Here is a 14,029-nt window from a genome sequence, read left to right on the forward strand (position 1 = left end):
CTTAAACACATTTGTCAGTGGATAATGAAATACTTATTTACCCCTAAGCATTTTATACATCAAGTTGTTTGTAATGTTGAATAAGAGTCAGAAGAAAGATTTAAATAACTTTTTTCCAGTGAATGCTTACCTTATTTGTGTTGTTTTCTGCCCTTTCTTGAATCCTGATGGTTATTAGCTCTTCTGATCAGTGGCAGTTCTGGCAGTGTTATCCTTGAATTCAGAAATTTGACTAAAAGAACTTCATCTCCCAAAGACTTTGTACTGAAATGTGCATGTTGTTGATTGCTTCCTTGGCTCTTACAGCAGTGGTTTCGAATGTAAGAGCTGCTTTTCTTTCTTGCTAGAAGGAAATAAGCTGGAGTAACTTCTCTACCATGTTTGACTCATTGCTGTAGTTGTCTAAATAAAACATTTTTTTTAGTCTGTATGTAAGCAAGTAAGTCTGAAGGTAAATGTGCATTTGTATGTATGCATCTACAAACACACGTCAAATATATTTTTACCTAAATGGAACAGATTGCTTTTAAAGATAAGTTGCTTATAAATGTACAAAGATGTACATATTAAATATATATGTTTTCCCCTGCCATCTACACCTGGAATAAGAGTGTTTACAGGTGATTTTTTTCCTTTTGTTGTTTTTCATTTATTTAACTAGAAAATGTAAAAGCAGCTGTAAAGGGTTGTGACTGTCAAGATACATCTTCATAGCCACAATTCTCCAAGCTGCTTATTCAGCTTATTAAATTAGTAACAAGACAGCAAAGAAATACTAATTTGCTATTTGAAGAGATCTAAATTAGTTTAGCCCTGTATCTTTTTTAGTAAGTTGTTGGAAAAAAGACATCTGACATGGATCTGATCAGTACAGCTGGATTTGAGACACAAAGCTGTTTTTTCCATCACATTCGTATGGCGATCAATCTGAAATCTTCTGTTCCAAGCATAACTCTCTACACTGGATCCCACAGCACCACAAATTTTGAATCAGAAATTCTGTACAAATTCAGGCATACAGCACAGTCATATTATGTCAAATTAACCAGAGCATGAGCTGAAGTTTCTCAGGGATGGTGTTATTTGCCAAAAGATAGAAAAAACAAAGTCTGTGCCAGAGCAGATCTATACAAAGGCTGTTTTTAGAGGAAAATATTGAGCTGGGCTCACCACTGAAAAAATAGCTTTACTGGGTGCAACTGTGTGTTTGTGTTCCAATATAATTCCTAGCTTGTGTGTCAGCCTGTTTGTGATGCTGTACAGGGAACTGACTGCACTGCCTGAAAAATAACCAGTTTTCAGGGGGAGGAGGCAAAGCTATTAATTTTCTTCAACAGTAGCTTTCAGTTCAGCATTAAAAGCTCTACTGTCAGACTGCTGGTATTCTTGAAGTTATCTTTCAAACAGCTCTGCAGTTCTGAGATTCTTTATCTATGTAAGTTAGCCCAGCAACTCAGTCTGCCTGTTGACAGTGCAGGGATGTCATGGCCACTTTCAGCAAGTCCTTGCTCTTACTCTGCAACCCAGCAGGACAACACAGGACAAAACGGCAAAAAAGGCATGATTTGGACTGGAAAAATTATTAATTTACAAATCTGGAAGAGGCCCCTCATTTTTTTTGGTAGTGTTTCTGTTCAAGATAGCAACACTAGCAAGTACAAACTATTTCATAGAAGTAACTCACATGGTTTATACAGGAACTTGACAAAGATAAGACTTCAGTTCACCTTGCCAACCTTTCAGTCTGAAGCGAATCTTTTAACCTGACCAATAAGTTTGTGTGGCTTTGGAAAAATGGAAGCTAACCAGAGCCCAGAAGTTTACCAGATGACTTAAAATTGTGAAATTTTTCTGAAGAGAACAGGGTAACACCTTGTTGTCCTCATGAATGAAGTATCAATTATTCAATAGCCTTCCTCTGTTAACATCAGAAATCTAGATTATCTATGGAAGTATGACCAAAGATGGGAAACAGAAGAAGAAATTGTAATGCTGCATATTTTCTACAATTTCCACATTGCTGAAATATAAGAAGAAACAAGATTTAAACATTAATGTGAACATTTTATGATTTTAGTTTACATTTAGAGGTAAGCAAGAAAACAAAAAAAATGTTATTTTGGTGCCATGCTTTTATTTAAAGGAAAGGAAAAAACTACACTGTACCACATAAGTAGCAATGACAATATTTTACAGCACAGCATTTGAAAAAATATGGAAGCTATGCTCCATAGAAGTGGACAAGTAAGCACACAATACACTGTACATTTTTCAACAGTGCCCAATAAATCATAATTAAATAGCTGAATTTGGCTTTAAACAGCCAAATAAGAAAAACTAACAGTCATACTAACATTAAAAAAAAAAAATCAGTAGCTATTATGACTGTTAGAAGATGAAATTTTGCTCCAAAAACTAAGACAAGAGTTTGGCAATTCAGTCGTAGCAACAATAATACCCCTGATGAAAGCACCAGTGTGTTCTGGAAAGGTCAGTGATAAATACTGGCCTTTATGGAAAGCTTTCTTTTTTTTTTTCTTTTTTTTTCTTCATTTTTTTAAACATGATCCCAACCAAAGATCCACTGTAATTAGAAAATTTGCAGGCTTAAAAAGGAAAAGCATCTCTAGCTTTACTTTTCCTGTATTAAGTAAAACCTTATACTGCGAGCAATGAAATTTTCAACAGCATTATTCACATTCTACTTTTAGACATTGCACAAATCTTTAACCTGTTGACAAATGCAAATCTCATAATACATTCAGATATATTTAAAATTACTCAAAGAATTCCTGTCACGTATTTAAGCTCACTTTGATTAGGTTGATGCATGTGTCTTCATGGTGTTGCAAATCTTCAGTTAAATCATAGAACAGATTTTAGAAATAAAAAGCCTTCCATGATAAAACTTCTTTTGAAGTTATTCACCATATGTGTGTGTCAGTTAATTCCAACCTCCTGGTTTCTTGAATCACTGTATATTATACACAGTTTCATATTGTTATTCAGGATGTTCCTACAATGGTATCTGTAGGAAGTGTCTAACAGGCAGAATGTGCAAACCCTCTTCCCCCCTTTTTAATATTATTTATATCCTATATACACAATATGTATACACTTGAAATATAAGAGTTACATATCCTGGTGATATACATGCAAACAGTAGGAATCAGCTAACCACAAATAGTTTTGAGCCACATACATATTAAACATGTATTTTAAAGTGTTTTTTCTTTTTTTTTTACAGTTTTAACAAATATACATAAATATAAGAACATAAATTACAGTAAACTGACAGCATTTTTGAGAAAATGTTTATAATCCAGATGCACTGATGCCTAAGGCCTTATAATAATTTAAAAAAGTACTGTTCTAAACTGCTTAATGACATCTCATTCCTGTGCATCTTTTCTCTAAGTAAATGAGCACATCGTAGTAGTGAGGCAGTTTCTCTCAAAGCAGTTCAATGAGAGAAATACAAACATCATTTTAGTCTCCCATGAAACTGAATGGACTACATACTTATAGCACAATACTGTCTTATGTGAATGGAGTTGTCACAACACTGAAACAGAACAGAATCACAAATCATTCAAGTCTTTTCCTGAGAATGAGATTTCTCTCCCCCCCCAACAAATTCTCTGGTATATGATGTTATCAAAAAGCCACAGATTTAGGGGAGGCTTCAAGTTTGTGTTTTTTTTTTTTTTTTTTTTTCAGAACAGTGCTATGTCAAAAGCAAATTATGAGAAACAAACACTGAAACAGGATAGTGATTTATAAAATAATCAAACACTGTTTTGAAATAAAATGCAGCCCTTTATAAATAATACTGAAATATGCCTAGAGTTTGGTTTTTCAAATGGTCATGTTATAGATTTACTGAAATGTCAGTTAAGCTTTTTTTCCATATGTACTTAAAAATTGCTGTGTCGGAAGACATCATCTGTTAGTGTCAAAAAAACAATTTACAAAGACACACTGAAAATTCTTAGCAGATGTCTGTTCCCTAGAAAACTGATTCAAGTCTAAGTTAGCCGATCTGAAGACAGGAAGTGGCCTGGATCTTGAAATCAATGGGAATTAGATACACAACTTCTCAAAGATCTGTGACTTAGTGAATTCTGTGATTCTTCTGAATATTTAGTGCTCTCTTAGGCAACACCAGGGATCTAGTTCTGAATGTTTCATGAGTTCCTATTCCTTCCTTGAAGAAGCAGGACCTGACCGTGTGCTCTCTCTCCAGCTGGAACAGTGCAAAGCAATGAATGCACACTTGCTTAAACCATTTCAGAAACCTACCAAATCTTTTTACTTTGAGTTTTACTGGTGTTATGAACATGCACATGGTCAGTCATTACATCTCAGATGGCAACTTACTGAAACAGAAATAAATCGCACCACCTTTACCCTGAGTTGTTAAATAATTCATCTGAAGGAAACTTCAAGCAGTTCAAAGGTTTTTCCTTTACTGTTTAGTTTATAAGCAAATCAGTACTATTTAATTGAAAAAGAATTATAAATATACAGGGGAATGAATCTTGATTTTGTTACAACACACAGTAAGGATCTTGGAGAACAGACCCATTCAGCTATTATTCAGTGACATAAAATTTATCATTTAGTCTTTACTGTAAGTCAGTATGCAAAGTTCGATGGTATTGGGAATATTAAGAAGTTTTTCTTTAGTGAAAGAAAAATATTTCAAGACAAGCACAAATACAAACATATAAGGCAACAGATGTAAAAAATGTAGTTTGAGACACTAAAGAGGAACATTCAGTGCTTCAGTGTATCTAATCAAAATACAGAGCAAATATACTCTATATGTTGCATTAGCACATACAAATCTCCACACAAGTCAAACATTTCCGTAATCACTCATAATTATTCACCTAAGAGTTAATCTTCTGCACTCCTAAACACTGTGTTTACATTCCAGTTGGACATGATAATAGAACTCGGTGTCCAGTTTTAAGTTCTAAGAGTCTTGTTGGCAACTAGAAATCTATTTCCTATAGGCAGTAAAGATGAAGTGCAAGTTTATCATAATTGTCTCAAGCAAATTTTTTCCCATCTACTATGCCTTGGTGGGTAAGAGTTTCTTAGGAGTTACTGGTCTCTTGGTTTGCCACAAATGGCTGTGAATGGTAATTGCATCAACACTGGCAGACAAAGTTTTGGCAGGTATGTGGCTAAATTGCTTCCTGTCAGAGTTGTATTTATACAGTCCCTCTATCATTTTCTTTGTGATAGATTTGGGACCTATTCCTGTTAATTTATTGATTTCTTCTGTATCAGGGCAGTACGTATACAGAGATCTGAACTGGCAGCCTGAATCCCGGAACAAGATTAAGAAATTATTGGCATCAGATTTTTCCATTTCCTTTAAAAGAAAGAAAGAAAAAAAGAAGAAAGAAAAACATTCAGAATATGAGCTCTGCATTGTAATTAGAAAACATTTCAATTCATTAGATTTCATTTTGAATCAGTTTTCTACTAGAGCTGAAACTTATGTCTAACTCCATCCACTTACAGACCTTATTTTCAATCATTAGAATTTGTTAAACTTCACCTATCTGAATTTTGATAGGGTAGATATCCATCTCAACTATAATCTAATTTGTTTAGACAATTTCAGCTATGCTTGTTTAGTTGTACCTTGAGAACAGACATCTCAAAAGTCTTTTTGTAGACCAAATAAAAATTCTTTTAATCATCCATTTCATCAAGCTGGTCTAATACTTGCAAGTTTGGGAACAGGAAACCTGACACGTCTCGCTATGTCTGAAAGATCCTCTGTTACTAAAATGGAATTTCAGTCATCCCTAAATCCACTCGAGCTTGGTCAAACCATGAAGTCAGTTTAAACGTATTGAACAAAAGATTTTTTATTAGCTGAAATCTTCAGATTCCTATTCCACCTAACAGACCTTCTATGGGACACATACCCTGAACACACACAGCTTCTATCAAGTGATGCTTGCTTCATCCTAGAATTAAACATTACATTTTTGCAGCTATTTTTTTTCTGGGAATTTGGAGGGTAATTTTGGTCCCAGTTACTTAAACTGCAAGAGTGTGTCTGATTCCTGACTTGGTAATTCCAAAAAGTGTCTTTCTAGACAGAGAAAGCAGAATCTTGACATGGATGCAGAAGGATTACGAAGAGAAGAAAGGGCAAGAAATATTGCTGTGAAGTTTATTCCAGAAATGAAATTCAGTCTGGATTCCAAGTGTCTGTGAGGTTTGATATAAGTTAATCTGTTGTATTTGTCATAGCTGGTAAATGGAACAGTCCTGTCAGTCTCAAGGCTCAGACTGTGTTACTCCTTTTGCCTGGAAACACACTGTCCCCAAGTTCTTACAATATTTGTGCATCTTCAGGAAGGTTTATAGCAGTGTAAGAGAGAAGACTGGAAGGCACCTTCCTGTAGTAGAAAGTCCTGAATTTGCCCTACTGCTTGGAAACTGGAGAAGAGCCTAGAAGGGATGTATTTCAATTCTTTCTGTTCATGAGGGTGCTGTGTTTTAGTTCTAAAGTTCCCAATGTGAGGATCTCTATGTATAAGGGAAAACAACTTTGGGAGCAAATGACGAAAGCCTAGATACTGAAGTTCCCCCATAAAACAAGCAATAACTATTAATTATACATGTGAATTAATTCAGCTTCCTATCCTGCATGTCAAAGTAACAGTTCTTGTTTCTACAGCACTGGAGAACCTTTCTGCCTACAGGAAGCAAGTCACAGAAGTTATTCCATCCCTTCACTGATTGCTGCCATAATTTCTGAGATTTCCTTTCAGTATTTATGTTTTAGAGTCTCCATAATGCACATAGGTGTTTATGCTTTTAGGGGAAAAATACTCTTACCTCCAGGATCTTTTTCTTTTGACCTTCATTTACTTTTCCAGCCAGGCAGCAATGTGCCAGTGCATTCTGAATTATATACTTATTGGATTTAGCACTGGGTTCTTTGAAGAGCTTTGGTCCTATGCAAAAGGAATGACAAATAAGTTAAATTAATCAATAAGCCCACAAAGAGTTACTTGGAATGCTGTGAAGTACTTCTGGTGTGGAACTTTTGCATGCATAAGAACACAAATCTGGGAATAATACAGAATAAGGTTAGAGACCACAAATTCAACAAATAAGTAAAATGTCATTCAGCTGTCATTTAATCTACTTACAAATGTGTCTTTCATTATTAAATCATTATTACTGGCAGCCCTGGTAAATATTTTTTCTCTCAGAGGACCTTTTCTATGAACAACAAAACATTTTGGTTTTTCTAACCAAAATTTAGCCAGGAGAGAAATTCTAACTAGGATAGCACAAAGTCTTTCTTTTTCTACACCTGTGATTTCAAGGCTGCAAGGTATAACAATGAGACATATACAGTGCTTAGAGTAACTACTGCCTATCCTCTTTGGAATTCCAGAAATGTTTTACCCAAAACCAGGGATGAAAGATCTGACCTTACACTTGACAGGTTATTCTGTCTGTAAAATAATTCACCTGGTTGAAGGAGAAATCTCCTGTTTTAATTTCTGAAATGTGTGCGTACTTGGGTCAAGACCATTAAAAAAAAAACAACACATAAGTACCAATTTGGAAAATAATGTACAAGCATCAATTAAATTTAAGATTAAATCTCAGTTTGTCTAAGCTTTGGGGGAAAAAAACCCGAAAAAATACCTTATGCTACTGTTTTCAAAAAGAAAGTGATATTAAGTTGGCAAAAGTGGAGCTTTCATAATCCTGATGATGCAAGGTCTTGGCAGTATCATGTGTGGTATAGTTAGAGAAAAGGGAGGCAAATACCAATATTATTTGATTGATAATATAATAAAGAATTAGCAGTCTGATCATAAAGTTCTTCATAAACAACAAAGGAGAACCTCCCCATAACTGAGACCCCACATTCCTGCGAGCAGCTTCCCACAGCCCCCATTCCTGCTGAGAGCCCCCAGTCCTGCAAGATTCTCCACATGGCAAGACCCATCCTTCACTCCAAGTTCCTGCCTCCCTTCCAGAGATTGACTCCTGGAGGCCTCGATCCCCCACAGCCTCTCGGGAAGCCCTTTCAGTTTATGGACACCGAGGAACACCTGGACAGATTTTCCTGCTCCCTTCGACATCAACAACATCCCATTGACATTAACAGCACCGGCACAACCCAGAACATTGACACAGCCAGGGAAAGCCGGGAAGCAGAAATGGGAGCCAAGCTGGAAGCCGAGAAGCATTCCCAGGAGCAGGTGGCAGAGCCACAAGGGTCCTGCAGCCCCGAGTGTCCACCACAGGGCTCCCAGGATGCCGTGCCGGAGCCAGCTGGGGACAGCCCAAGCTCGGTGGCACAGACGGTGTCCAGGAGACCTTGGAGGCTGCGTGGGCTCCAGGAGGCTCGCCCAAGACGGCCCCCAGGTCCCAGGCTGGAGTCATAGGAGAGCCCTTCTGGGATAGGTGTAAATAAATTAGCATAGGTGGTAAATAAGTTAGGATAGATGTTAAATAAATTAGCATTCCCTCAAAGAACTGTCTGAGTGCTTCTGATTTTCTGCATTTGACTGGGAGAGAACTCCTTTTTTCCCAGGAACTGGCTCAGTGCTGGGTTTGGGTTCCAGCTAGGAATGCTGTGGAATTCTGAACTACTTGATTTGATTAAAGTCCTGTTTCTCCTTAGGGCTGAGCAAGTATCAGTTTCGACCCTCACGGGTATTTTTGTCATTTCCTATGATATCCTTCTGACAGCGATGCCATGGGTGTGAGCCCATTTGCTATTCTGAGCCTGACTGCTGTTTATTGTGGTTATCACAAATGCTACTGAGTCAGTACTTTTATTCTGGATTTAAAATGTTAACCCTCTACTTTCAAAGGTAAAACTCAATCAAGTTTTAGGAAGCCAAATCAAGGTAACTGAGAACTTTTCATACATAGAAGCACTAGTAGGCAGGAACTTTCCTGACTATTGTTGTCACTGACCTGTGTACTCTGTAGCAGAGGCAACTGAAGAAGTTGTAGATGCATTTTCCCAATCTTTTTCTCCATTACGACTACCACAGCGACTTGGAGACAAAAATCCTTCCACAGATTCAGACCTAAACATTAGTTTAAAAATCTATTTAAAAAGTTCACAAAGTTCAGCTGGAAAGCCTTCTGAAATGAAAATAAGGCAAGGTAGAACACAATGATCTGAATCATAAATTATAAACCTAAATGCACAATATTTCACGTGCTTTGAGTGATGCAAGAAGTTGGTCTTTAGGTGAGGTATGTGTTAATTCTTGGGCTACATCTGAGGGACAGAAACCTAAGAGATGTTCTTGGCTGTGGAACAGAATTACTAAGTGGAAATTCGTGTTACTTTTAACATGTACTTGCAAACCAATGTTATCTCATGTAGTGAACAAACCATTTCTTGACAGTATGATGAATATGAAGTAAAAATTTAGTTCATTTATACTTATGACTGCAACAACTGGCAGTGACAACTGCTGTATTTAAGACAGTAAAACAATTTACCTTCTAGTTTTTGGTTTCACAAGCCATAACTTCTGGTACTGTAATTCTTCAGGCTGCACTCAAATGCGGATTATTTTGTATATTATTTAAAGGGCTAAACAAGTTGCCAAGTTTTTTTAAATTCTTACAAGATATATAAAATTTTTGATTGTGGCTACTGCAAAAGCCAGTCAAATTTGCAGCTTGGATTGAAAGTTTTCTAAGTGAGAAAATGGCACAGAGTAAGGTGGTATCATATAAAAATTTGTGTGCATACTCATTTTCAGTAAAACTAGCAACAGATGAAAATTCAGTTTATAATATATCCTACACCTTTTGTGATTAGCACCTGCATGAAGAAGGTGACAAATGTATCACTGAGATTCTCTCAGTGGGATCATCAAAAACAATGGTGATGCGAGGACAAAGTGACAGTATGGGTTTGGAAAGATACTGAAAATTCTTTCAACTCTGTTGCTCTTATAATGTTTTAAAACTCTCAATCCCCTAAAGAAATCCAAACCCTGAGGAACACGTACTGCTCCTTACAAGCACAGTACAGCACAGTACAACTCCAGCTCCATACACAGGATCATCTCCTGCAAAGCCTGTCTAGATGAGCAACATCAAGCCTTTTGTAATAGCTAATACAGCTGGAAGAAATCCCCCTCTCAATTAAAACTCATAATTTTTAAAAGATGACAAGAGATATTAGGCTAATTGGATCATTTATGAAAGTTTCTTATGTAATAACTGAAAAGTCAGTTCTTGAGACATCAAGGTAATTGAGAAGCGAACTGAAGCCAGCTGCAGGTTTGTCAGAGTTGATGAATAATGTGTAGTGGCCATGAAGACATGACATGCAATATCATAATATGTAGTAGTCCTTATCAACCTCCTTCTCATAGTTTGCCTTTCTTCCCTATTTCTTTGTTATACAAAGAAAATAGTATTTGTCTGAATATTAGCAAGTAGTTTACAGAAATATTAATTTTCCTCTGAATGATAATACTGGTCTTGTATTAAAAAAATTAATTTTTTTCCTGTTGTTTTCAGGTGGTTTTTAATGCAAAATAAATTCTGGTGTTTGGAAAAGGCTGAAGTCCTTGTGAGCATTCAACCATTCCCTGTACAACTGCTAAAAGAAAAAACCAAACACAAAATAAACTTCTATGTTAAAAAAAGAAAAGCAGCTATGTAGTTGCATGTAGAATACAGGTTTAGTAAAATATCCACAGGTTGAAACTTAGATACAAATGGTGAATTAAAGAGGCTGTGTGAACAGCATTTTGTTTTGACCTCATTTTTACCTGCCCAACTGGTTTACTTGGTAAAATCTGCAAAACAAATGATCATGGCTTGGTTCCCAAATGTCTGACAGTGGAAACTATCCACCTCTCAAATGAGGAAAACATACCTGTTCTCAGAGTACACAACATACACACAACCTCTGAAAAATTCATGCTAGTTTTACATAGCTGATAATGAAATTTTATTAAATGAAATTGTCATTTTAGCTTTACCTTGGTGTTCTCTTGCCTGACTGCACACTCTCATTGTCCCCTGTATTCAGCGATGCCAATGAAAGACTAGATACTGAAAAAACACGATAAAGCTGTGAACCTGGATAAAAACAAAGTTAAAGCTTATAAACCTATGCAAGTAGGAGAGTCTGTTCATCAGACCAACACCAGCATCTGAAAGTCAGTAAGAGCTTTTCTACATGGGACTAACACCCATCCATGATATACCTGCATGCATATGTGCTGCACTTCATGTAAACACTTGCTGACACCCAGTCTTTGGCAGCTGCTGGGAACAGGCTCAGGCTAAGCACTAATGGGAAGCATGGACATGGGAATATTGGCACTATGCAAATCAATGAATGCAATTAAAGTTAATAAGTCTTCTTGAAAGAGAGCTTAAGAGACTTAATTTAAAGCTTTTCTTGGAAGGTGTTAAGGAAATACTCTAAATTACACTGAAGACAGAGGGAAGCAGCCAGAGAAAATGTAGCACAAAAACAAGGGTAGAGGAGGCTGTAACAAAAAGTACCACTGAGCAATCTTCTTATTTTTTCTAACTGTAAATTGACAATACTTCTTTCAGCCATTACTGCAAGTTCTTTTATATTTAAAAGAACGCTGAGTTGTCCCACATGGTTAGTGTTCCTATGTTCTTAACTATACATGCAGCTGGTGAGTAAAATAGAAAAAACCCCATGAAATATAAAAGCAACTTTCAGATTTTAATTTTGTCTGTATTGTGTGAGTTTAAGCATTCTTACCTTATGGTCACCATTTTATTTATTGATCCCTTATCTCCCAACTTTTATTCATTCTTAGCTCTAGAGGTGCAAGAAAAGATTAGTGAAGAAAACATGGGTGTGCACAAAACTTGCAACACATAATTGTCCCGCCACTGGGTTTTCAGAGCTAACAATTTTGTTTGTTGATATATGCATGCATGCATAGCAGGTAAGTGAGACTCATCTTTCCACTTCTATGCCAAATTTTGCTTTCCAGTTTGGACATGTGCAGTTTCAATTTAGCACGAGACACTCATAAAGGCACGTGCTTGTTAAGACCAAAACCCAAGCTGGTGTTTCAGCATGAACAGACTCTTTTTCCACATAAACATTTGTTACCTGGTGGACCTTTGATTGGTGTCTTAGGTGATTCAATATGGTCTCTATGAATAGATTTTGGACGTGGCTTTTTCTGTTTGATGGAGAGGGAACGTGGCTTTATGACAGTATCCATGTCTTCCATAAGCTTTAGTTGTTTCCTTCTCATATATTCCTGCTTAATGAATTCTCGCCGTGCTCTTTCATCCTCCTTCTTCTGACGTTCTTCTTCTGTTTTGCGTCTAAAAAATTACCAAAAAAATCCAGCACTAGAAACTTTTCAAATAAAGGATTTCAGCTAGCACAGTGAGGACAATACAGGCATCAGATTTTTGGAACTTCAATGTTCTCAAACAACAGTCAGAGGCAATTGCTTTTAAATTTTCCCACAATTTTCAGAGAGTTTAAACTTTTCAGGATATTGCTACTAATAAAACCAAAAGCATGTTCATGAGCTTCATTGCTGTAACTGAGTGAACATTGTGCATTAGTGCAAAAAGAACCCTGAGGGATGCAGGCTCCCTCAGAACTGTGCTCCCAGCCTGAGAGAGCTACAGACTGATGCCACCTGCTGTCCTGCAGGGCCAGCTGGGCTCCTCTGCACATCTGGCTCTAGCAGTAAATGACTTGGATATAAAGATGCATTTTTTTGACATGCAGGTAACACTTGTAACTAAACCAGACATTTTTATGTTCACCATTACTGATCATTTGGATCAGAACAAGTAGTTTTACCTTGTCTCTTCCTTCTTATGTTCTAGTTCTGCTTCCAGCTGCTGCTTCCGAAGCAAAGTCTCTCTTTCCCTTCTCAAACGCTTCTCCAACAATGCTGCTCGTTTCATTGCCATATCATTTTCTGCCTTTTGATCATCCTAGCAACCGTTTTTGAAGGAAAAGGACCAAAAATATTAAGATCTCTAAATTCAGTAACTGATTTTGCCAAGTCATTGGACACTTAATTCTGTACACTGGGTATCCTAACATACTCTTGGAGTATTTGGAATAAGTTTATTTTTGAAGATTTTTCTTAAGACTCTTAAAAACTTCATAATGGAATTTTTTCCTTCTTGAGTCAAACAAAATTCAGCACTGATATGAGAAAACTTGCTAAGTGAGATATTTCAGTTTTGAGTCAGATCCCACATAGCATACTTCTTCTTTCAACTTTGGAAGAGTTTACATGTATGAACATGAAGGCAATTATCACAAACCCCAATAATCATGCACCATATAAAAGTAACTTCTGAGCAAGCCAGGTGTTTTGTTAGAACTAAGGAATGCTTTCAGACAAGCTAGGTCCATCTAGATATATGATACAAAATTTTTGGGTATTCTAAGATGGAAATAAGTCTAGACCACTGTCTTACAATATGCATTATAGTTAAAAGCCTGTCTAAATACATCACTTTAATAAAAAGTCTCCAAGGAGTGCTCCCAAATACAAACTTCAAAAGGGTGTCTAAGCAGATTATACTTCCTCCTTAGCCAGCTGAGAGAGGGCAAAAAGGCTCTCCAAAGTGCAATTCAAAAATATGAATATTTTTTAAAAACACAGGCTGTTATGTACTTCAAAAACTTTTAAATTTGGGAGTGAGGTGGGGAAGTGAGGGTGAGATGTGAGCATGTTTAATCAAAATCACCAAAACATACGTTTAAAATAAATCTACATTCAGTATGCATCTTCCTCACCAAGACCTCCAAGCGCTCTTCCATAACTATGAATGGAAAGGGATACTCTGACATGCTCAGAACTGTAATATGGTAGAATCTCACCACTCTTATGATGCCAAATTAATCAAAAGATAAGTCTGTAGAGTTGCAGTACCATCTGCTTTGACTTCAATCATCAGCAAAATCCACATTTCAATTAAAGATTCAAACAAAGCTTAACAGCTGACA

At 36.6% G+C, this 14,029-nt stretch overlaps 1 protein-coding gene across 4 annotated transcripts in view; it reads right to left on the bottom strand.

Annotated features, from left to right (window-relative positions):
* Positions 1-2,112: 2,112 nt before the first annotated feature.
* Positions 2,113-14,029, bottom strand: part of CAMSAP2 (calmodulin regulated spectrin associated protein family member 2) — an 83,126-nt gene continuing 71,209 nt past the window's right edge. For 2 of the 4 annotated variants that reach the window (XM_033067262.2, XM_033067260.2), the window contains 6 exons: positions 12,866-13,002; positions 12,152-12,372; positions 11,028-11,127; positions 8,986-9,101; positions 6,874-6,992; positions 2,113-5,386 (listed from right to left, as the gene is read on the bottom strand). In XM_033067262.2, the coding sequence (XP_032923153.1) occupies positions 5,081-5,386; positions 6,874-6,992; positions 8,986-9,101; positions 11,028-11,127; positions 12,152-12,372; positions 12,866-13,002 (999 nt within the window). In that variant the 3' untranslated portion in view covers positions 2,113-5,080. The remainder of the gene's footprint in view (positions 5,387-6,873; positions 6,993-8,985; positions 9,102-11,027; positions 11,128-12,151; positions 12,373-12,865; positions 13,003-14,029) is intronic. The other 2 variants (XM_033067263.2, XM_033067261.2) reach the window with 1 other exon arrangement.

Source organism: Catharus ustulatus, chromosome 9 (genome assembly GCF_009819885.2).
Source record: "Catharus ustulatus isolate bCatUst1 chromosome 9, bCatUst1.pri.v2, whole genome shotgun sequence".
Taxonomy (NCBI): domain Eukaryota; kingdom Metazoa; phylum Chordata; class Aves; order Passeriformes; family Turdidae; genus Catharus; species Catharus ustulatus.